Source organism: Eretmochelys imbricata, chromosome 7 (genome assembly GCF_965152235.1).
Source record: "Eretmochelys imbricata isolate rEreImb1 chromosome 7, rEreImb1.hap1, whole genome shotgun sequence".
In the NCBI taxonomy this organism is placed as follows: Eukaryota; Metazoa; Chordata; order Testudines; family Cheloniidae; genus Eretmochelys; species Eretmochelys imbricata.
The window spans coordinates 93620763-93646637 of NC_135578.1; the positions used below are offsets into that span (position 1 = coordinate 93620763).

At 38.7% G+C, this 25875-nt stretch overlaps 1 protein-coding gene across 2 annotated transcripts in view; it reads left to right on the plus strand.

Moving 5' to 3' along the window:
- Positions 1-25875, plus strand: part of MYOF (myoferlin) — a 107389-nt gene that overhangs the window by 60314 nt on the left and 21200 nt on the right. For both annotated transcript variants that reach the window (XM_077821164.1, XM_077821165.1), the window contains 18 exons: positions 967-1091; positions 1637-1743; positions 4650-4842; positions 6032-6187; positions 7574-7705; positions 9917-10080; positions 12218-12332; positions 12703-12808; positions 15708-15850; positions 16180-16353; positions 17792-17903; positions 19681-19758; positions 22703-22884; positions 22982-23140; positions 23284-23382; positions 23673-23834; positions 24355-24520; positions 25628-25704. In XM_077821164.1, the coding sequence (XP_077677290.1) occupies positions 967-1091; positions 1637-1743; positions 4650-4842; positions 6032-6187; positions 7574-7705; positions 9917-10080; positions 12218-12332; positions 12703-12808; positions 15708-15850; positions 16180-16353; positions 17792-17903; positions 19681-19758; positions 22703-22884; positions 22982-23140; positions 23284-23382; positions 23673-23834; positions 24355-24520; positions 25628-25704 (2450 nt within the window). The remainder of the gene's footprint in view (positions 1-966; positions 1092-1636; positions 1744-4649; positions 4843-6031; positions 6188-7573; positions 7706-9916; positions 10081-12217; positions 12333-12702; positions 12809-15707; positions 15851-16179; positions 16354-17791; positions 17904-19680; positions 19759-22702; positions 22885-22981; positions 23141-23283; positions 23383-23672; positions 23835-24354; positions 24521-25627; positions 25705-25875) is intronic.

Sequence of the window (25875 nt, forward strand, 5' to 3'; positions counted from 1 at the left end):
AAGTTATAAACACAAGCACAGAAAAACTAGGATATGAAAGAGGAAGATACTGTTTTGAACTTTCTGTGCTTTCTTCATAACTCTTGTTCAGTGCTTAGACAAATGATTGGCATCTTAAAAGCAGATAGACTAGTCCAGTGGTTCCCAAACTTGTTCCGCCGCTTGTGCAGGTAAAACCTCTGGCGGGCCGGGCCGGTTTGTTTACCTGCCGCATCTGCAGATTCGGCCGATCGCAGCTCCCAGTGGCCGCGGTTCGCTGCTCCAGGTCAGTGGGAGCTGCTGAAAGCAGTGCAGGCTGAGGGATATACTGGCCGCCACTTCCAGCAGCTCCCATTGGCCTGGAGCCGCGAACTGCGGCCAATGGGAGCCGCGATCGGCCGAACCTGCGGATGCGGCAGGTAAACAAACCGGCCCGGCCCGCCAGGGGTTTTCCCTGCACAAGCAGCGGAACAAGTTTGGGAACCACTGGACTCGATTGATTAGTAACATATACAATACTTTTAATTTTTACTTTAGTTATTGCACACTTTAGGTTGTTTTCATGTTTTTTTTATTTACTAGACAAAGCAAATAATTTTGCCCTCATAAAATTATTTTAAAACATTTTATTCTAAAGAAAAAAATATATAAAGCTACTTTCACACGTGAATTATTAGAGAGAATATTGTAAATATGTTATCAGACAATTAAAAAAAACACCTTATTGGCTTTCTAAATTATTCATGTCAAATGCTTATTCTCCAAGGGACACTACTTTACCTGAAAAATATAAATCGATTAGATAAATGAGGGCAAGATTCTCACTGAATAATACCTGCCTGCCTGAATAGGCCAACTGAAATCAATGGAACTAATCACAGAATAAGAAACAACTCAACATAACTAAGGATGACAATTTCAAGTCCTTAGTAAGTATGTATTCAGACTCTCAAAAACAGCTCTTAACACATTACTGTTTCACATTAGGTAACTACTATTATTACCTGCCATGGGTGAACACAAAGCCAGTAGTGACACTGACTTCCTTTTGGGAGGACATAAGTCATAGACTAGACCCGGTGAACCTAATCCTAACCATGGTTGAAAGACTGGTAAGTGACTCAGGAATTCTTATTTTATTCTGATGTTTTGCATCGAAATTATTTGTGTGAATTTAAGATTCAGGGATGGGGTGGAAAGAGGGCTTTAAGAGCAAATTTGGGAACCAAATCTGGCGCACATTTTGCTCTCCAGAATAGACATACATTAATGCTGCAAAAGCAGAGTTAATTGTATGTCTGTGTTCTGGGAAGTGACAACCATCCCTCCTGCAGTGTATTCCGGCCAGAAGAAGGAGTAAACTGTACAGGAGGGGATGCATAGGACCATAGGATTGCACTTTAATTGGTACATAGGTGCAATATTATGTACTGTTAAGCATATTGGGCCTAACCCTGCACTCCTTTTTCAGCAGTTTTGCAAAGAATGCAGGATCAGGCCTGTTAAATATGAATAATGTCTGAACATGTCTTGGTGGTCTTTGGGTTTTTCTAGCAAAATAAATGTTGTTTTGTTGAATGTGGGAGTGGAACTCACATTAAAACTAATAACAGAATGTAAGTTTATATATTCTGTGCCTTTTCTTTAAACCCTCCAGCAATCCAACATAGCTGCCCTAAAATCAGGAATACAGGGTAAAGTTTCTGAAAACCAGTTGGCAGAGATATGGCTGAAGCTGATAGATGAACTTGTAGAAGATACAAGGTAAAAGTTATTGCATAACTCATCATTCAAAGCCCAGGAAGATAAGAACACAATGTGAAAATCACCTTAGAACCCATTTCTTTTGCCCTATCATTCTATTTTATATTAATAATTGACAATAATGAAACAGCACTTTAAAAAAAAAAGAATCTGTTGAGCAGGGCCATTCTTGAAATTGTGGCTAAGTAGTGTCCTTTGTCCCCTCCACACATTCACACACACTCAGAGACTCACACTCTGAAAGTGTAATGTGGCTTCTGTGGTGTTATACATTCAGCTGTTGTCTATTGGGGATGTTTTGTTGATATGGAATATCAGCATCTCCTTTATGGGCTCAGACAGTTTGTAAAAATGTAGTTGAAGGATTTTTTTTTTTTTTTGGTACATACCATTAGGACAAAGTGCAAATCTCAGAGTAATACGGTCTACTACCTGGTTGCTGGAATTCATCAGTTAGCTGTGTGGCTACCCATGTTTTGACATAACTTCAGAGACTGAGATTTTCAGAAGTGCCTGAAGAAATTAGGTGTTTAAATCCCATTGAAAGATGATGGGATTTGGGTGCCTAACTCCGTTAAACTCCTTTGAAAATTCAAGCCTGGTCTTCTCTCCAAAGGGCTGAGTTTTAGGGGTGCCATCACAACAAATCAGTGTTCACTGAGAAGCGGCCCAGCAGAGCTGATGCTGAACAGATGGTTGGAACTCAGTTCAACCTGGTCAGATGCTACATCAGCCAAGCCACCTGAGCCCTGATCAATGCACTCAGTCCAGAGGCCCAGCTGTTCAAGGCACGAACGCTTCCCACCATGAGAAGGAAGAAAGGTCTTCCACAGAGGATCTCTTTCTTCGGCAGGAGGGAGAAGAATCTTCTCTAGCAGCCCCACTCATGGGGAGGGGAGAGAGGAGAACTCCCAGTTTCTCCTCGAAGGCCAGGGCACAAAAAAATGTGTTCAAAAATTTCTGTGATGGGATGACTTTCCCGGGAGGGAATGAAAGTGAGTCAATAAGTTGTGTGTATTTAGACAGAGCAATAAGTGTCCGAGCTGTGATGTTTGGAGAAGAATAATTTCTAAACTTGGGGGAAGGGATTGGAGAAGAAAGCAGAGATATATTAATGGGCAGTATGAGAGAGAAGAGAGACTGAACTGGAGGAGAGAGAGATTGAAAAATCATGGGTAAAGTTGATGAGAAAACAACATAAAAAACAGGAAAAAGAAAAAAAAGTGGAAAAGAGGGAAGAATTTTACACTAAAAAAATTGGAGAGAAAACAAAAAGAGGGAGGAAGAGATTCAGCAAGATATACAGGAAGTGGAGTGAAAAAATAAGGAAGGGAGGGGAAAGAGAAGAACCAACACAATGGAGTTATAGTACATTTTAGTAAGAAATCACTAGTAGGAATTTTAATTCCTAAATGAAATTTAAATGACTTAGTAAAATGTTTAATAGGGGCAGGACAGAATGGATGGCAGAAAGGGATTGGCATATTGAAATTCATTTAGGACAGCACATTGTCTAGGACCAACCCTAGTCTCATGTCATTACAACCACATGAAAAGTGTGGGTACGTCCGCTTTGTATATATATAAAATCTCTCTATCTCACTCGTGCACACACACATTCTCTTTCAAACAATTCCTATGGCTTTATTAAACATATTATTAAACAATGTGATTGTGGTAACACCTGGGGGCGTCAAATAAATTAGTGCCCCGTTGTGCTAGGCGCTGTACAAACATATAGTAAGTGACAGTCACTAAAGAGTTTACAATAAACTTTTGAATGGCATTAAGAAACATAATTCCATATATTGTATTTGTATATATATACACGTTATATTTTAAGTGACTAGAAATCTGCCACAAGCTTTAAGGCCCTTTATAAACCTGAAATCTGCAGCAGCTTTCAGGAGGTAGCTGGTGTAGCCTGAGTTCTATTATATTTAGGCCCAATCCCACAAACACCCATTACCAAGTGTTGTACTTACATTCAAGGAAATGGGACTACTTATGCTGGTATGCAATACAGCTGGCATTAAGGCTCTGCAGGGTCAGAGCTTTTGTGCATCTGGTTTCTGATTACATGGTTCAGACTCAGTAGTAAGTCTTTTCAATCTCACCAACAGCTCAGGAAAATGCTATGAAAAAGAGCTTCTTCTAATACCATATTAAATGCACCTTAATGAACTGAGTAGCAAGGAGCTTCTGTAAAACGAATACATTTGAAGACCTCAGGAAAACTATCGCTTTAACAAATCAGTACAATCATTTTACAATCACTTTCTCCCCTGGGGTCTGCTGCTGTACTCTGGAATTTCCTAGTTATGTTCATTGCAACTGTGCACCCTGATGTCTCACCAATTTCTATGCAGTGGACTTTGGTGCAAATTTTCAAACTTGAGTGCCTGAAAGTTAGATAACTTCATAGCTAGATACTTAAATAAGTGATTTATTTGTCAGAACTATTGAGCACTCACAGCTTTCAGTCAATGAAAAGAGTCTGAAAATGTTGATTTCACCTTTGAAATCCATTTCTAGACATGAATCTTCTACATTAATTTGATACGTAGAAAAATTGGAAAGTGTAGCAAAACAAATTACATCTATCTAAGGCTGTTTTACAGTAGTGCTTATCATAAACCGAGGCCTGCGGTCAGTGGGCTTAAACTCTGTAGTAAGCACTAGGCCCAACAGGAGTGTCTGTGGGACTGGACCCTACAGCATTATTCTGATGGATTTCTGTTATTTTTGTCGCCAGGGAAATACTGGTGATGATACATAATATTATAGAGCTTAGTTAAATTTTTTCTTTAAGTACGAACACCTGTGCTCCTCCAACATTTGTTTAATGAAATTAGGTGCTAAGAGGGAAGATCTATATTATTAAAAGTTTTTGTTTCTCTTTTCAGTAAGCCATTGCCCCTCTTAGAAGGCAAATCCAATGTCACAGTTCTTGACACACAGATACAAAAACTGCGCCTCAAGTCTCTCAGACACATTCTAGAGGCAGCAACAAGGATGAGAAATGATGCTACCGATGTGAAGGCCACTTTGGCAGAAATTGAAGACTGGTCGGATAAATTAATGCCATTGACCGAAGAGGTCAGTACTTCAACATACATATGATGCAGTTGGTTTAAAAAGACACAGTTTCTACAAAATAACTACAATGCCTGCATATACCGCAGATTCAAGCTGATGTATTGCACAGGTCTTAAAAGAAACCTTCATCCATTCTTCTCCACCCAGTAATTTTCAAATTCAGAAAGTGAAAAATACTTCTTTCCAGGAATATGTTTAAAATGTATTTTAATGTAAAGTTTTTAATTGCAGTTGACTTCACTGAGAATTTTTCTTGGGTTAGGGTAGCAGGATAAGACCCAGAGACTTGGTTCTAATCTAGATAAAGGGGCAGCACTGTCTGCCTAATGAGTCTGTCTGGAAATTGCAAATTTCCTTAGGGTCTGTGCATCCAGAATTTCCGTGGGTCAGCAGCTAGAGAAACCTATTTAAATTGGGCTTAGACCAGTTATTCTAATTTGTTTTAATCCCTTGAGTAACTTTAGAACATAATAAATGACTGTTTTCACATGAGCTAGTCTTTTAATTTGTTTTCATCTCATCTATAGCGATATTCATCTTCTCTTTGCCATTGCTAATTTTAAAAAATCACTGGTAAAAAGCTATGATAACCAGTGTGAGACTCGCAATTAGCACACAGCCAACAGAAGTGTATAAGGGGCAGCACACCGCTGGCAGGATGTTTACTTAGCTTCTGCTAAATTTCTTGTTACAATGATTTCATCTTTCAGGCCCTGATTTAGGAGAGCACGTAAGCATGTGCATAAGTCCATCCTTATTCAGGAAAGCCTTTAAATGTGTACTTAAGTCCCATTGACTTTAGGCTCCATGCAGGCCAAGAATTCCTCAATAGTGGAGCAGCACAAAAGGGACATACTGGGCCAAAGGATCTAGCCTCACATATTCATTATAAACCATTTGTGACTGAAAATGTTCATAGAATACCTCCAGCTTCTTTATCAAATCTTTTTATAAGACTTGTTTGGCTTTTTTCTAATCATCATCTCAGAACAGTATGACATTTAATTATTTGCAAAAGAAATTTTTCTCCCATATATTAGTATCATGGATCTGTATTTCTGTTTTGTCTTAAATAAATCCCTGAAAGAGATCTGATTTCTGCTTTTGCTCTCCAAACACTGGTTTAGTTTGAAATTTTGCTAATTGCAGAATATAGTTTTGATTCTTTTTTTCTCTTTTAAAAAAACAGCCACAAAACAGTATACCTGATGTGATCATCTGGATGATCCGGGGAGAGAAGAGACTAGCTTATGCCCGCATTCCCGCACACCAGGTTTTGTATTCTACTACAAGTACTGAAGCATCTGGTAAATACTGTGGAAAGACCCAGACCATCTTTCTAAAGGTACTGAGATAATTTTATTGTGCCACTTCAAACACTACAGCTTGAATTTAAAAACAATGTGCTATTTTTACCATCAGAAGTTTTCCCTTAGCTAATTTTATGAAAAGTTAAAGCCATGTGTACCTCCATTAAGATGCTTAGGGCCATATTGTACCCTCTGATCCATAGCAGAGGAGAGACATTTCTAGTGCAACTTGCTACAAAACAAGGTAGAAAAACTCGTGAGTGGGTGACAGCAGCCTAAGTAGCTGGCTGCTGGCAGGATATACAGTATGGCGCAGTCTGACAGCAGCACAGGAGAGGTGTAAGAATTCTGAAGTGGTGGAGTGATAAGACTCAGGGTGTGAGGTGTCAGCCACAAAGAGCCAAACTGCAGATGCTTTCGCCAAAACAGCACACAGCGTATGATGGGAAAGCCCACTGTAACAGAGAATCAGAATCAGCTTCTGGTCCGTGGCTCAGAACCTCATCCAAGAGCTCGGAAGTATGATCTGGTTATTCTGCCAACGTGGGTGCTGGTGCTGCTAGAAGGCATGTGGATGGATCTGTCATGGCTAGAGACTCTTACTGGGTGGATTTGGATCATTCAGAGAAGCTGCTGATAAATATTCAAACTTTTGGATGTTAGTCTGAACCTAATACCTAAGGCTCGTCTACATGAGAAAATTTCCCCACACAGCTATACCAGTATAATTAGACTGCTATAGTTATACTGGTATAACTTTCTGGTGCACACCCTAATTCCAGAATTACAGTGACTTTTTCTGGTTAAGTTTGTCTCTTTGAAAGTCAGTTAAACCAGAAAAAGGCACTCTTATTCCAGGATAAGAGTATCCACACAGAGAGATATAGTTATACTGGTATATCAGTATAGTTATGCCAGGAAATTTCCCAGTGTAGACAATCTCTTACTTTAAAACTGTACTGTGTATAGCACTTGCCTCCTATTTGAGTGAAACATTCTTTCTGAACTCTGCGTTTCAAGCCTCTCGTGACAAAGAAATACTAATACCAACGCTGAACTATGAAGTTATAATTGTTCTCAGTACCGGGCAGAGGCAAACTTATTGGTATGCGAGACTTTGGAAAGGAAACACAGGAAAGGAGTTAAGCAATAATCTTCCTATGTTTAGCTCTTGCATGCCAGTAAATCAAGGGTGGGGATCTACTTTTTAGGATGTTTTCTGGTGATATCTGTCAAGCACCAGGGGTTTTGCTGATAAAGACATTTTGAAGTGACCACTGAAGCAGGAAACTGCAGTGCAGGAGTATTTGGATAACCCATGTATTATTTTCTATATGTCTAAGCTATTATGTACATTTATTCAGAACCTACATTTACTGTCTATGATAACAGAGGATAACTATTCTTTTTACATATTCCAGTACCCACAGGACAAGAACAAAGGTGCCAAAATTCCAGTGCAGTTGCGAGTTAATATTTGGCTTGGGTTGACTGCAGCTGAAAAAAAGTTTAATAGCTTTGCAGAAGGAACATTCAGTGTTTCTGCAGAAATGGTATGCTTGCTAATGTTAAATATATTACTCTTACATGAAACTTTGTCACTTACTCTAGAATGTACTGACATTCTGACATGAATTACTGGTGTCATTTTACACTCATTTTGCATAGATATAAATGACTAGATTAGGTTCAAGGTAGTGGAGAATCAGACCCAACATCTCTTCCAGATGATGTCTCTGACAAACTCATAAAACTAGATTCTGATCTTGGTTAGACAGATGTAAATCTGGAGTAACTCCACTGACTTCAGTACAGTGATTCTAGATTTATATTGGCATAATTAAGATTAAAATCTGTCCCATAGCATGTTGCTATATGAAGAACCTTTTTACTTTAATTGCTTGTTCATATCTGAGCAGAGAATAGACAAACATAGGCTGTATTGATTAGTAATGGTTAATCCACAGGAGCAGAAAGATTCATTGGAACAAACACTACAGAAAAATTGAGGCAAACCCAGCAAATTCCAATTACAAGAGATAATACCATAATATGGCAGTGTTAGGAGTTACCGTGCGTAGTGGGATGGTGAAAATTAGGTGGATAATATTTAAAACAGCCTTCTTGGTATTCTGTAATCGAAGAGCCCAAAATATCAGAAGAATCTAGACTAATCCAAGAAACAATTTTATTCTTCTGTTAATGATAAGATTCAGGCACTCTTTATGTGCACTACCTAGTAATTGCTACAGTGTGCCGAAGCAGTAATGGAAATCAACATCTGGGATAGCTCAGTGGTTTGAGCAGTGGCCTGCTAAACCCAGGGTTGTGAGTTCATGTTGCGGTCCAAATACAAGACAGAACAAGGCTTTAAGCAAGCAAGCAAGCAGGCTGGCCTGGCTTGTCAGCTTTCCACCCTCTCTTTTATTCTCTCCCTCCTCCTGTGCATTACATACTCCAACAGATAAAAGGAATACACTGGCTTTGTTTAATATTCTTATTTACCAATATCTATCTACCGCATTCCTTGCTCTCGGGCCTTGAGCCCAGTCCTGGGAGGCTTCCCATGGTTCATGTCATCTGGGCGAGTTTCCAAGGTTCATGCCCTTGAGAGGAGCCGTGTGTGCACTGCTCCTACACAACACTCAGGGTGTGCCCTGAATGTTGCCAAGTGCATGAACCCTGCATGAATCCTTCAAGTTCAATTTAGGAATCTGGGACCATTTAGGGATCTGGGGCAAAAATTGGGGATTGGTCCTGCTTTGAGCAGGGGGTTGGACTAGATGACCTCCTGAGGTCCCTTCCAACCCTGATATTCTATTATTCTATCTATATAGTTGCTGAACCGCTGCTCATATGACAGCAGCCTGTGTAGCCATTACCCCTATAGTTAGTTGAGTTGGCAGTACTCAGGCACCTGTAGTGAAAGTAATTTAAAATAGAAAGTGAATGTCAAAATCCATGATTTCTTAAGTATAAGATACAAATGGTTATGGGACAAAGTTTTTTTTACTATTGGTACAGTAATCCAAAAATATTCTAGGAATTTTACAGGAGGAAGGGGTTAAAAAGCCCAAAACCAATCTGGGATCAAATTTTGATTCAACATACAGCAGTATATATCTAGAATAATTCCATTAAAAACAATGGAAGTGTGAAACTAGTGTAAGATCGGAATCAGTCCTATCGTGCCTGCCCTGATCAATTTATAATCCAATTTTACATGTGACTCAACAAAAAGAAGAAGGGGACATGGAGAAGGACAAAGTTTACACTAACGAGATCATGTAGTGATTAATTTATGGTACAACATGTTTTCATTATAATGGAAATTTATTTACCAAAAAGTTAAAGCTGTCTCCTGTAGGCAGCTTGGAAGCAATAGGTTTGTAGATTTGAATGAAGAGAGGGTGTAGGTTGGGAGGGGATTCACTGCAGACAGGGTAGCATTGAAGAGGCACTGAGATGGGGGTAGGAGGAAGAGATGAAAGGATCACTGAAGTTGTCAGTGGCAGAGTAGGGATGAGGAGGAAATGTGGTAGGAGACGGAGACAGCAGATATAGAGGAGACAGCACCCCTACTTGTTTCTGTTTGGAGTATGAAACAGTATTTTCTATTTAATAGGTTGGTCCTTTGATTTCAGATATGGGCCACATATAGTAGAATGTTTGAATTGTAATGATTACATAAATATACACTTATATTTTCCTAAGAGCTTTTCTTTGGACCCTAAACTGCTCTTTCATTCTTCTCTCTCAAACAGTATGAAAATCAAGCTCTTATGTTTGGAAAGTGGGGCACCTCAGGACTAGTTGGTCGCCACAAGTTTTCTGATGTCACAGGAAAAATTAAATTGAAAAGAGAGTTCTTTTTGCCCCCAAAGGGCTGGGAATGGGAAGGAGAATGGATGGTTGATCCTGAAAGAAGGTCAGATTTCTGATTTCTACACAATCCAGGGGTTTGCGATGTTTCCTAGTTATTTTCAGAATGTGCAGAATAAACTCATCTCTTGGGTTTAAGTGGGGTTGGGCAGGTTTTAAACAGAATTTTTTTAGTAGGAGAGTAAGTTAGCCAATCGGCCAAAGTTATTTAATAACAGTACAATCCGTATTTACATTGTTAGAAGGAAGGATGAGCCTTCTGCTGTGAACATGCAGAAAGATTTCCAGTGATTAAGGGACTAGCCTGGGATACTGAAGACCTTGGTGCAATTTTTGAATTCCCTGCTCTGCAATAGACTTGCTGTGTGACCATGGGCAAGTCACTTAAACTCTCTGTGCCTCAGTTCTCCATCTGTAACATGGAGGTACAACTGAGGTGTTGAGAAGAGAACACTAAGGATACACTGCAGACTGTGAGGAGCTCAGATTGCTACAGCAATGTGGCCATATAAGTACCTAAGATAGATCAGGTGACTGTCTGTTTAACAAAAGCTTCTTCAGATTTCAGCTTACTGTGGAGTCCATTATAAACCTCCAGTTCACATCATATCCACGCAGTGTACAAATCACCATCTAGATGGGGAGATGATCCAATGAGGCTTTTAATTTTTATTTATTTATTTTGCTTTTTGAAAGGATGCAACCCAATAACAGTGCATGTTCACATACACAGAGAGAGACTGGATTAAACTGTAATAGCTACTAGTGGTGAAATTCTGGCTCCAAAATTCCCATTGATTTCAGTAGGGCCAAGAATTTCATCTCTGTGTTTTCTTCTTGTGTTCTGGCAGTGAACAAGCATAGGAGGACTGCCACTGTACAACAGGAAGAGACCTGCTGTTGGGTCCTTAAAATTTAGCAATTAAATCTTCATGTGAATGGACTGATTTTCAAGATTAATTTTTTCAATTGATGGTCTATGACATGCAGAGAAACAATAAGTATACATTTGGGAACAGTTCAGCTGATAAAGGAGAAAAGCCTCTTGTGAAAACATGAAGTAAAAACAATTATGCCTGATCTCTTCCATTAGACAGAAAATAACCCACACAACTTTATTTGACCAGTAGATGGCATTATAAAACAGATTGCAGCTCTTTCTGAAATCAGATCTGACAAGGAATTAAAACTGGAGAAATTCATTTTATCTGAAATAATTAGTCATCTTTTAATAATCATGTTTACACTTCAAAAAATATATCAGTAAAATATTTTACTTTTTTTTTAAACTCAGTCACACCTAGGAGGTGGAAAAAAGTCAAAGTTAGTCCAAATTCACAGTACAGCTAACGTTTTTTGAAAAATTGGGAAACTTGAGTACTGTAATGTGAATGAAAAAGTTTGATATTGGATGCATTTCAGCAACATTTTAATGAACAAATAAACTAGCTGTGACAAAAGAATCAACTGGCAGCCCATTTAATTGCCTTTCCCCTCCTTATCCTAAGTTAGCTGCTGTGCAGTCATATGTAGCTCGTAGGTAGTCTTCACAGAAATGTTGATTTTTTTTTCATGTTATGACTGTCAATCATTCAACTAGAACAGTGATCCAGCACTATTGTACTATTGTGCAGTGTAAGTGGACAAAATAGGCTTGAAAAATGCCCGTGATTTACACGGAATAAGTGATCAAAAGATTTTAAGAAAATGTGAAAGAAAACTCTGATATGAGAATTGTTTATATTTTATACATGTGTACATATGAAATATGTGTGTTTATATATGATATGCATTAATATTTTATATATTTACATATATACACTTTTTGAGAGCGTTCAAAGCAGGTCTAGATAGCAATCACAGGAAATTCTAGGAAAAGAAGTCTTTATGTGGTCTATACTGCACACTATGGATAGTTGGAACTTCACAGTGACAGTGCAATAAAACTCAAATCTTTGTGCTCCAAAAGCACAGGCCTCTGCCACTATGGCTGAAGAAAAATGTCCATTAGCTAAAAGCAATAGAGCTTTTGGCACATAGACTCAGACTTACTCAACCGTCCATTGGAGGACGGTGATAATTTTTTGTATGCATGCACATGTGCACACACCCTACAGTAGTTCTATTCAGTAATTGTAGTTTAATGATTTGCTTTGCTAATATATTTGCTTTTGACTTCACAGTTTGCTGACTGAAGCTGATGCAGGTCATAGTGAGTTTACAGATGAAGTGTACCAAAATGAGAGTCGTTATCCTGGAGGAGAATGGAAAGCAGCTGAGGAGCCCTACACAGATGTGGTGAGATTCTTACAAACCAATACTTTTCGTTTTTTAAAATTCTGGTTACAAGAGTTCTGCTTAGCTGTGAGCTATTTTGCTCCCCCTTTTCCTAATTTTTCACAGCATGACGGGCTTTTGAAATGTCTAATATTCTATTTTGACATTAGCAAAATATGTGTCCTAAAACAAGTTAGTACAGAAGAATACAGTGATGTTTCACCAGCTATTTATTACAAAAATATTTGCTTCATCCTGAGTTGCAGCTGAGAGTGGTTGATTTGAGCCCATCAAACCAACTTCCTATTCAGACTTACAATATGGTTATGCTACATGTGCATTTTTTACATCTTTTAAGGTATATAACCCTTTGGTTTTTTCTACCTGAAAGAATGGAGAAAAAACTGCACCACCTGGTGAGATTACCTGTCCCCCTGGATGGATCTGGGAAGATGATGCTTGGATATATGATATAAATCGAGCGGTGGACGAGAAAGGTAAGATTAACTGTTTATAGTATACTTATTAGGACAAACTCTTCACAGTCAATCAGGTAGAAGAATGTATTCCAAAACTTTCAACAGGTTGTTATGTCTCACTACAATATTTTGAAATACAAGTAACCAAGAACATGTTAGTAACTAGGTAGAAGAACATTAGTGATTTCTGGGAAATTTTTATATTTCAAGGCTTATTTGGTTTTTCTGCATGTAGAACTTAAAGAGGCGGCAAAATGTGGCTTTAAATAGAAACTTGGCTGCAACCTTAACTTATGGAGAATCTAGCAGTTGTTTCATAAATTTAAAAACATGTTATGATTTAGGACCATCAAGTTTTGGATAGCCATGTAAGCACACAGTTATAAAACTGTTACTCTCATACTCCAGTTGTTTGTTACACTCTACTTATTGTCTTATATTAGATTGTAATTTTGGGGGGCATGAAACAGCTCTTCCTGGATGTTTGTACAGTGCTTATCCCAATGGAGTTCCCATCCTGATTGGGATCTCTGGACACTTCCATAATGATGATGACGACAGTGGTGTTGAATTAATGATGATGTAGGCTGGTGTTGAATTAAATACGCTGCAGGTACATGAGAGACTGAGTGTGTGTTATACTTATTTAAGCCAGTAGGACAACAGTCATATTCTCCTTTTCCACCTGGAATCACATGTGCATTTATTTTTAAGTTCTGATGGTTTGCCTGAAAACCGGTGATTCTTCATTTGTGTGCTCCTTTGGATAATGCAGTGCAATAGGCTGAAGGGACAAAATGCCAGATCGCAGTCCAAAGGAATGATACTGCATTCTCTACTCAGGCAAAACTACCATAAGCTTTAAAATATAAAGTAATGGTTGAATATTTCCACCTGGGAAAATCTATGGGCTGAAATAACAGGGTGACGGTTCTACCCTCAAGACTGACATACTAAGGAGACCCTCCATGTACACTTCTCCTCTTCCTGTGCAGAAAAAGGACTCAGCTACCATTCCCCTGGATCCAACAGAGGGTGCGTAGTGGGTCTAGGGATCTACACTGCAGGACCAACATCAACCCCATACTGGCCTTTGCGGGATTTCTCTGAAGAGGGTCAGACGACACTGTGATTAAAATGCCAATGGCCAATCTAGTCTAGGGCTCCCAGCAGTGAAGATGCATTGGTGGTAGCAATATGGGAAATTTTAATGAAGAATCTAGCGTAGACAAAGCCACATGCTTCAAGTAGTTCATTATTATCTATTTCATCTTAATGATAATATTTACACTTGAGGGACCATGTACCCAGCAAACTGGTACCAGTTACGAAAGGAATCCACAATTAAAAATGCCCACTACCTATATCTATTCTCATTTTTACCCTACTTTTACTGACCAGACTATTATCAGTCTAAAAAAAATCACTAAATTATGCAGCATCCCATAGTAGGACATAAATTTGCATGACATTAGGCAAAGTACTAGTAACAAAAGAACCTGGGCTCCCTTGGATCATAGGCACCACCATTTTGCACAGTATGTGAAGTTTCATAGGTTGTCTGCTGTGTCTGTAAGCACATTTCATCAAGCAGAATCCAAGGTGGTGTACTTTTTTTGTGTCTTGTTTAAGTTGTTAAGCACTCATTGTCACAAGATACCATTGAGGCCAAAAGCTTAGTAGGATTTTAAAAAGGTCTGATATAGATAATGAGATATTTATATAGGCAATGAGAACATCCACAGTTACGTAAAAGGAAAATAAAACCTCAATCTTCTGGGCATAACCCAACTCTGACTGAAAAGGGTTAGGAAGAAACTTACATCATGAGCTGGTTATAAAGCTGTCAATGATGGGGTTTCCTGTGCCTTTCTATGACGGGCCGGGTACTGGCCATTGTCCGAGACAGAATATTAGATTAGATGGACCACTGGTCTGATGAACTTTAGAAATTCGCAAGCACAGTAAAGAGACACTATTTGTTATTAGAACTGCTCTTATTGCCACCTGCTCATAATTAATCCAAATATAAGATGGACCCATTGATCCAGCAGCAAATAGTTCAAGAGGGTGTGGGTGTGGTGTAAACCATGTAATGAGATGATTGTTAGGATACTATAGGGATGTTTGGGGAAAATATTTGACTTCAAAGCCTGCCAGTAAACAAAAAATCTATGGAACATTTCTATAATAGTTCAAGAAACAAGGGACTTGAGAAAGAAGAAGGGACAGTTTTAAGAGAAGAGTATCTGAAGCCCAGAAGTCTGCAGTACTATCATGAATTTGGATGAATTCTAAAGAACCTGAAGACTCTCGGATAGCTGTTTTCTTTTTTTTTTTTAAGTCCAGTGAAACAACTGGCTGTTTGGCATCACTGGAATCTAAGTTTTCTTACTCCTCTTATGTAGTTTTGCCACCTGTGCTCAAGTTAAGTCATAATACCTTCCACAGCAGAAAGTTAGACTACATAAAAATCTGGACCCCAGATTCTGGCTGTTGAATTCCAATTTTGTACAGTGGAAATATAAAAAGCAGTGTTGCCAAATCTTGTGATTTTTGTCATGTTTCTCACAATAATTGGTGTGTTTCTTAAAACCTGAGGTCATGTGATTATGTTTGAATTCCAGCTTTCATTTAAAATAAAAAGTAAGTTTCTAGCCCTCCTGGTTGTAAAGCATGCAAATATGACCCCAATGCGCCCTAAAGTCTCAAAACCCAGTAAGTAAATTTTTTTTGTGACCCGACCCATGACTTTTAAATGTTTAGGGTTGGCAATACTAAAATAGTCCCTTATGGATTTATTTTATTTCCAATGAAACTTTACCATCTGCAGAACTGCTTTAACACTGAACCCAAACTCCTTTTGTTTATAACTTACACTGTTTATCTGAAGGATAACTAACAAATCCTGTTTTAGGGTGGGAATATGGAATTACCATTCCTCCAGACAACAAACCAAAGTCCTGGGTTGCTGCAGAGAAAATGTATCATATACACAGACGGCGAAGACTGGTGCGAAAACGCAAAAAGGATCCAAGCCAAGTAACAACAGGAGTAAAGGTACAAGGAGCATATTAGAACTGTAGTTAAGGGTTTCTATTTCTTACACACAATACATGTTTTTAGAGGTAAATGTGTTTGAAATGAATCTCACAGATAAGTCTGAGTGCAGAATAACATTCTCTTTCTATCCAAAGAAAAATATTTTAAAACAACTTTATCTGACATGCAGTCAGGTTCCCTTTCCTGCTGTAGAATAGCGTCTTTGTCTTTCACTTAGAGTTTATTTTGAAAGGGATTGATTGTTTTTGCTGTAACTATTGCAGACTTTTTATGACATTTATGTAAGTAGAGTGTGGATGGTTTGTATTTCTTCTGATGTCTCCTAGGTAATGGCATCCCATGAAGATAAAGAAGGATGGGAATATGCATCTTTGATTGGCTGGAAGTTTCACTGGAAACAACGGAGTTCTGATACTTTCCGCCGTAGACGCTGGAGGAGAAAAATGGCTCCTTCCGACATACATGGTGCAGCAGCTATCTTTAAACTTGAAGGTGCTCTTGTAAGTAGTAAAATCACAGCAGTAATTGTTTAATTAACAGAAAAATAAGTTTTAAAATTAGTGGTGGAACATTAACATGTTATTAAATACAGGAAGCTACTGCATGAGATGCTTTATAACCATTAAATTGCTGTGTGACTGAGGCATTCATAGGCTTCAAGGCCAGAAGGGACCATTGTGATCATATTGTCTGCATAATATGTATACTATTTGACTCCTAGAACTATTTCTCTGTTAGCATGTTATGAGACTTCGCAGCAGAAACTGAACCACTAGGTGACCCACCTGCCTGGAAAAGCAAAGGAGATGGTCCTGCTATAGTAAAGCTGCTCAAGGGTATAAATCAAATGCATAAAGAGTAAATGTGTCAGTAATGGGTATGGACAGACATTGCCTCTGCTGGATATTTGTAACTAGACGCAATCAAACAACTAAAGGGATGGCACAGTATGAAAGAAGATAGAAAGATATCTATAGGGTCACTAATAGATCATCACAATTTAATTATTCCATAGGTTTGTTAAAGGAGTCATTGTATATGCTAAGGCATTAACTAGGGAATAGTATAAAGAACATAGCGTGAGAAAGGAATATGTTTTACTAGGCTATTGGGCACAGAAAGGGTGGTGGCATCATATGAGGGAAAATCCAATTTGTGGCAGTGGCTCTACATCTTTTTCTCGTTTTGCATCCCCGGCAGCACACAACAGCCGTCTAGTTCATAATATCTATTTTCTTTCTTCCACCTCCCTGGGTCCTGACTCCCATTTGAACATTCGCTTTTTTGTGTCTGTTTCTTTTAACTCCATAAATATTGGGCTAGACACAGCTCATGGATGCTGCCAGCTTGTACCAGTGTAACGGAGGGGCTAACACCCCCGCAGTAGCTCTTTAGAGGAGGTTGGTGGCCAGTGTAGAGTGCTTGCAGCCTCTCCTGTAGCCGGGTGCTTGCAGGCAGGCCCATCGAGAGAAATGGGGGGCTCTGGTACATCATGTTCACTGGTGCCCCAGCTCCCCCCATTTCACTTTATTTACACAGACATTATACGTTTTGGGGTGCCCCGAGCTCAGGCCCCCAATACAATTGTTCTCTCTTTCCCTCCTTCTCATCTGCCCAATTTATCCCACAAAGCGGGCAGCATTGGCCAGGAAGTGGACATGACCACCAGACTGATTCCTATAGCACTCTGACTGCAACTTAAAAAAATTGACTTCCCAAAGGAGAGTGGCAGAGCAAACACCTTTGCCAGCAGCCAAGTATGAACTTCTTCCGCAGTACACTAGGCTTCATTTGTTCAGGGAGGTACAACTTGCATCTCTTCTTGCCCCAACAGGAGCGAATGAAGCCCAGTGTGTACATAAGAAGCCATTTACATGAAGATCATGTTATTTCTGTGTATGTAAATGTCAGTGAACTTGGTTTTGTATATGACTTTAGGGAGCAGACACGAGCCTCGATGATGGAGAGGGGAAGAGCTCAGAAAAAGACAAGGAGTCTGCCACACGTGTATTTGGTGCCAACACTCCAATTGTTTCCTGCAGTTTTGACAGTAGGTTTTTGCCAGATCCCTGCTTAATGACTCACTTCTGTTATTATGCATACCGATCACTGATAATCAGTAGCCAGGTAGTGAACCATATTATTACCCCATCCTCAGTCCCCCACTCCCCACCAGTGTACTTGTCTCATCCACTTGTTGCATCTTGTTACTAACCAAGATTGTAAATTGTTTGGGACAGTGTCTGTATTTTAACTATATGCTTGTACGTCTCCTAGCACAATGATGGTCAATCCCTGATGGGGTCTAGAGTGGCTACCGGAAGACAAACAATGCATAGTACGACTAACAATGTTCAACTTTGTCTGTTTCCATCATTTGAAGATCTAAATATAAATCCTATCAGCAGAAAAGTTAATAAAAATATTTGAGTGAACAGGATTAAAACCAATAAACTGGATTACAGAATATGGGTCAAATAATCTCTGGTAGCTCATAATTATATGAAAATTTAGGGATGCTTAGTTCCCATGTTGATAGGTGCCTTACAGATACCTAAAGTAGATTGATAGATAGGACCCTATTAGTAATAGTGCAATATAGACAGTTGTGCTATTGACCCTCCATTCACTGTACTCTTTTGGAGCCAAATGCATGTTTCATTGGCTACACAATCAAAGCAGCCAACCAGATTTGCCCTGGCCAAATCTGAATAGAAAACTGAGCTGTATTTCAGCCTCAAACACTAATCTAAACATAATCCAGATCTAGATCCAAACAGTCCTCTCTCAGCTCATCTCTTTCTGTTTGCACAAATGCTCTAATTACAGTCTACTAGTACCCCCGAGTTGTCCCCTCTCCCCTCCTTTTAACCATAGTCAAATGAGCCTGGGAGCACCTTGCTAAATTCTGCTGTAACCAAGCAATGGTAGAAAAGGAAGAATTACCTGTCCTGAGCATAACATACACTTGGGGGGGAGGGGGTGAAGGCAGTCAGAGGAAGGAACCAGAGCTTTGGTTTACAAGCCCTTTAACTGATTTTCAGGATTCAAATAGGATTTAACTCTGAAAATAAAAAGCCAAGCCAAAAAAAAAAAAAGTTTCCAGTTCAGACTTTTCTTTCTGTTTACCCTCTGATCGTCAGATGTTGAGCTAATGAAACTTTTTTATGGAATTTTATTATTTTAAATAAAATGTCTAATATGCTTAAATAAGCTCCGGCTCCCTTTCAAGTCAATGGCAACACTTGTATTGAATTCAGTGGGATCAGGCTTTGGCCCAAAATAAGCCAGTGAACTGTATAGACCAACATTTTGGATTTGGGGGAGACAGAGAGGAATTAAATGATGTTCAAAAATACATTCAGGGCTAGCTTGCTTTGGGGGTGAATCCTGCAGTTTTCAGTGCTACTTCTACCTTCAGTCTTGAAGAAAGAACTGTTGGTCCTGACCTCTAATCTCATGTAATTGCAGACAGGTGCATGAGAAGTTACATCTGATTATCAGACCCTTTTGAATAGAGTAATTTGTTAGGACTTTTTAAAGTCTCCTGCAGAGTCAGAAGTGAAAAAACTGAATGGCATCCATTTTATCCCATTCTAGGGATCTTCATCTACTTTGTGCTGGGCTGCAGAAGCAGCATCCATACGTTAGCCTGATAGTACCAGTACACTGGTCACAAATAATCAAGTTAATATATGGTGCTAAAATTGCTTGTGCTTTGGTTGAGAAGCTATTGAATGCCTGTTTTATAAATGCAAAATAGCCTAATTAAAGGAATCACACTTGTTTAATTCTAACCACTACATTTGGACTCTCATTTTGTGTAGGAGTGTATAGTTACCACCTTCGCTGCTACATCTATCAGGCAAGAAATCTTACTGCTTTAGACAAAGACAGCTTTTCAGGTATGGAAAAATCCTATTAAAGTCAACAAACCCGCTCCCTACAATTAATGAATAGCTTATTTCAGCTATAGGATAGCTTGATTCACCTGCTGTAGGCCCCTATGGCAGTAATTATAGCTTTACTGAGTGGGATCTGGAGGTGGCCAGCACATCCCCAAAGTGCACAGTACTGACCAACAAGGAGGGGTGGCTAGTGCAGCTGGGAAATGCACTGATTCAGCAGTACCCTCAGGACAGCTCTGCCAGCTCCCCTCCCCAACAGATACCTGTAGGGAGAGTGGTGGTGCAAACATTGGCTATACTTCCTCATGGACAAATTTCTCCTGGGCCCCAGCTTCTCCTTTTTGGCCCAAGACTATGCAGTGTGTAACTCTGCCCCACTCTCCACATGGTAGCAGAGGTGAATCAAGCTGTATCTGCTTGTTGTATCAACAAGTTCTTGCCTTATCTAAAGTTTTATATTATGTTAGTGCTAATATTGACTTGTACAGAAATTGCAGATTATATGTACCTTACTGCTAAGCATGGGTCTTGTTTATTTGTACAAGGGTATTCATTAGTGCTTAATTGTACAGGAACTAAAAATGTTTTACCCCTCAAGAGGCAATAGTGCCACATGATCTATTGTAAAGATTTATAAACTGTAGTAATTTATCCATGGTAGCATGATGTTCAGACAAATCGCTTTTACTCCTGGTATTCATTTGTATGACTTTATCATAGCTCCATCCATAAGGAAAGCCTTAGATATTTCTACCTATGTGTATCAGTCTATCTTTGTAAGCTAGAGTAAACTAATGGGTAATCAGGTACTCAAGTATTTAATGTTTGTTAGTTGCAATGAAAAATTCCACTGGGTGGACAGAATGGGATACTGTATAAACATGACTTTGAACTTCTAACAGGGTAGGGTTAGAATGAATACACTGTGGGTGTGGGGCTGGGGTTTTCAGGGTTTTTTTTGTTTGTTTTTCCACGTTTCCATCTTCTCTCTTCCTCTTCCTCTTTATTATTAATTGAACATATCTAGTGCATTCCATAATTTGTTACAGAAACATAGAATGAAGTATATTGTAGCAGTGATGCTGTTTTCTCATATGTTGTCTGAGTTCAAATTCTATGTACATAGCATATGTCACTGTTTTGGACTTACTTGAATATGCAGCAATTAAAAAGAAATACAAAGAAACTACAACCACCCCCCTAATTGACAGATATCTCAGATGTAGACACATATAAACCTAAACTTGTACTTTAACAGCAATAATGTTTGAAGGTTTACACAAAAATACATAAAACTTGGATTAGTTACTTAGCTAGAGGCTGTGAAGCTGACCTAAAGATAACCTTTAAAATAGCCTCTGGTGCTTGGTAACGGCAATTTGTACAGGAAATGTTAATATCCATCATCAGATACCTTCTTCAGAGATCCCAATGATTTAGAGGTCTACCTAATAGTAGGCCTAGAACACTTTAATCATTTAGTTCTGTTTCACAAGAGGAAGGGGGCTGCCATAAATAAGCATGTTTGAGGCCAAAGCTTGATCTGTGCAATAGCCTGGTAGAATTTATTGTTCAACAACTAGTCAGAACTAGAAAGATCTCTTTGTATTATTTATGAGTCCATGGAGTTGTACATCAACAGAGGCATCAAGGAAAAGCTTAGATAGAGGATATATATCAGTAATTGTAAGACGCTAGTATATCAAAACTTCATTTTAGTTTTCAGGCTAATTTTCTGATTCATAGGACATTTTAATGGTTACACAGATTATTGTGGTGTTCAAGATGTGCACAGAGCAAACTCTGCGGTAACCAAACTGAGAACTGAAAAGTTCGTCATCAGTTCTGTGTTAACCGTTCCATTGTGTTTGATGATGTATTTGTGTTTCATGAAAGGCTTTGAAGAGGCAACCAGGTGGCTCAGGAAACTGGTAACAAAATATGGAGACTGTCACCTCCAAGTTGTAGTTTCAAATCTAGGCATGCTTGATAATGAAAAATACTACCAATCTTGTAACAGCCTAGATTCTGCCACTGGATTCACCTGTGTGGACCTCCACTGACTTGATGGCTCTTGAGTGCTTAGGACAGAAAGGATAGGTTTTAATGCTGTGATGCATCATACACAGAGTGAAGAGACTTTTTTAAGGAAAAACAGGGACACCTGTCATCATGGGGAATTCATAGATGAGTTTTTAATAGCTATGGTGGGCAAGTACCCAGGGCTATGGGATTGTGCCTGTTTCTTTTTCCCTCAGGGTTAGCTCCGCTAAGCAATCTTTGGTCCCTAAGACTGGATTAGAAATCTCCCCAGAGATTTCTGGAGATTCCTTGTTTATAATCAGGCCAAAATTATTTATTTTATTTTCATGTGATGGTGTTAAGGCACTTGTACTTCTGATTCAAGCTAGAACAGGAAATACACAGGCATGTGAAAGTGAAGGAAAAATGGTAAACTTTCCAAGCCTCAAGAAAGGTTCAATGGAGGAATAGGTGAAGGTTCAGGTCAGATTAGTTTTCACGGCTCACATGCAGAGGTTCATAGATAAAACCCTTTCACTCCAGAGGGGTTACATATTCATTACAGTGGGTGAGGAGTTATGTATCCAGGTAATTCTACCACACTTTCACTGTGGTGTCTATGAATATTACATTTTAGAGTTACATGCACTGCTTTTAATACTAGCAGGATAAGATTTTTCTAATCAGTACAATGGGATGTTATACTTTGTAATAGGGTTGCTTGCTGCCTGCAATCACCACCCATAGGTGTTTGTTATAGACTGAGGTATAGAGAGTTGAACTGGGAGGAGACAAAGAGGGAAGGAAAATAATGTAGGCCAGACCTTTATCTGGTGTACATTGACCAATTTCCACCAGCTGAGGATCTGGCCATGTTTTTTAAAAATTAGATTTTCTAAATCTTTGTATGGTCTTTCAGATCCATATGCTCATGTTTCATTCCTCCATCAAAGCAAAACAACTGAGATCATCCATTCAACTCTGAATCCTACATGGGACCAAACGCTTATATTTAATGAAATTGAAATCTATGGAGACCCACAGACAGTAGCAAAAAATCCACCTAATGTGGTTATTGAACTTTTTGACAATGACCAAGTGGTATGTGAATTTTTTTATCTTGATTCCCCTTTAGTTGTTTACTTGGAGATAGCAGATTAATTAAAGTTTATGATTTCTGATTGGCCAATTTGTCCAGGGCAAAGATGAGTTTCTAGGAAGAAGTGTTTGCTCTCCTACGGTAAAGCTAAACCCAGAAGTAGATATCACACCTAAGCTTCTCTGGTACCCTGTAATGAATGGAGGCAAAGCTTGTGGGGACATCCTTTTCGATGCTGAGCTTATTCTGAGGGACAAGGTAATTTAAATATATATATATATATATTCTTCCAAACTGTATGGCATTTTGAAACGATTACAGTAGTGAATGTTTTACTATATACGGTGCATTCTGTTTAAGAAAAAGGAAAGAAACTTGTGCTTCTGTGCTTGTATTCATAGGATGGCTCCAACCTTCCAATTCTTCCATCACAAAGAGCACCAAAGCTTTACATGGTACCTCAAGGAATTAGACCTGTTGTTCAGCTCACTGCTATTGAGGTAGGGTATGCTGCTCAGATTAACTGAATATAATGAGAGGAATCTCATCTTGTAGGGTAGAAAATGTCTTTATATATTTGCTTCCATAAATAATGTGGTAATGAAATAAATACAGATGGCTTATTTTCCAGTATAGTGTCATTGACATTTTTGGTAAAACACCTTGCAATATATGTCAGCCACACTTTATAATTGGAAAGACATTGTTTTCCCCTTCCAGTTATTATTTCAGTATCATTTTTAGCACACTGGTTTCCCTTAGTAATGCCTATATTGGATTTTATTTACAGATTCTTGCCTGGGGATTACGAAACATGAAAAACTACCAAATGGCTTCTGTTACTTCTCCAAGTCTCATTGTAGAGTGTGGTGGTGAAATGGTGGAGTCTGTAGTGATCAAAAACCTCAAAAAGACACCAAATTTTCCATATTCTGTTCTCTTCATGAAAGTGGTATGATGTTAAAATTACAGTGCAAAGATCTTCAGTAGTATTTAAACGTTCTACACTTTAGGTTTCGTTTTAGTAGAAAAATCAATAGAAGGAACAAGCAATTCTTCTTTGACTGAATGTAAGACATTCATCTTTGAGTCTGAAAGTTTTCATAATGGTAATTAAACATTTCTACACAAATGCTGACAAAATAATATATTCCCAAATGCTACCAATCAATAGGACTATGTTGATGATCTGTGTAGGTATTTATATGGCCCTCATCACTGTAATATCTGAGGCTCGGGAAATCTTACTTTGAGGCAATATATGTATTTTTAAAAGATTATTCTACTGACATTTATTTAATTAGTACAGCATGGAGCTGCATGATATATGCAAATATACATGCACAGATCATGAGTTCAGTATTAAATTACTGAGACTGTGGCCCAATCCTGCAGTCTTTGCTCAGACAAAAACTCTTTGTTCTCCTTACCGACCATGGTTCTAAACACAGGCAACTCTTTTTAACGTCTAGCTTTTGCCCAAAGAGGAGCTATACACTCCATCACTAGTTATTAAAGTGATAGACCACAGACAGTTCGGACGGAAACCAGTTGTGGGACAGTGTACCATTGATTCCCTGGAAGACTTTCGCTGTGACCCCTACGCTGCTAAAGAAGACATTGCACCACAACTAAAAGGTAGGCGGCTACAAGATGACAACAATTCACCTCCTTTCTTGAGGAAGATTTGAGTAAGCCACCTTGAATGTTCACTATATATACAGAATAGATTTGTAGCAACCTAGTGTTGTATATTAAGTTAGTGACAGTGTGGTCTGAGTGGAAAATCAAACTCTCAGTATTAATCACCAATGCGGTAAGCTATAGAGCCTCAAAAGAGAGACAACAACCTACAGGGCAATGTCTGTATTGTTACAACAGACCGTGTCAGACCGTTGGATCAGCTGGTACCTCCAAAAGGCTTCTGTAGCACGTGCATGCAATATAACTACCTTTAAATGACTGTTGTAACTAGTAATACGGATGTAGAGAACGACACTCAAGGAGAAAGATAAAAGACTGAAAGCAAAGAGGGAGTTATTTCAAAGATGGCTTTACATTTTATGAGTAAATTTATTTAGAAAGCCATGGTTTATTTAAACCTCCCATCTTTTACTTAGTTTATCTTCAGTGCTCCTTAAAAAACCATCATCATTATTCCAGAGAATGGATGGAAATACCACAGTAGCTTTTTTAAAAAAGTAAGTAATATGGAAACATAGGACCTAATCTGCTCCATGCATTTGGACCACATAAGCACTCACATGGATCAACTTGAAGATCAGGCTCCTAATGGACCACATCAGTTCACTGTACTGTACTGTCATATTATGCATATAGGCACCATTTTTTCAATTACAACCCATTATGGGAAGATTTTGAAAACCATAAACGGCAGGTAAGAGTCGAACATCCACTGACTTTCAATAGGCATTAGGTGCCAACCTGCTAGTTGCAGCTTTGAAAATGTCCCATGATTGCTTTTTCTTCAGACTCCATTGCATTTGATATGCATTTGTGTGTGTGAGAGAAAAGTATGTATGTAACACAGCTAATGCTTGCTAATTTCTTTAAAGAGTTAATCCTGAGTAGCAGTTAACAAAACATTGCAAATAACTGCTTACTTTAAAAAGTCAAACCCACGCCAAATAAATTCCTTTTCACATCTTCTATAACATTTAAATTTAAATTCTGATAGCAAAATTGACTAGCATATTTCACCTCAAGAAAATGTTTCATTTACAGTTAGCCTCCTGTCTGCTGTGCCTCGTCGGGATGTGGTCATTGAAATGGAAGACACAAAGCCACTACTAGCAGCTCAGGTAACCTTTGCAATTTGATGCTTGACTTTCATATTTTGGACACATGATTTACTAACAACTACTTAGCATACAACTTTGGATTTCTGTAAGCTTTTCTGCCCAAGTCACAGAAGCAACTGCAAAATTGGTGGAGCCTGTTGGAGTGTCATTTAAAATAAATTTGTATTGTGG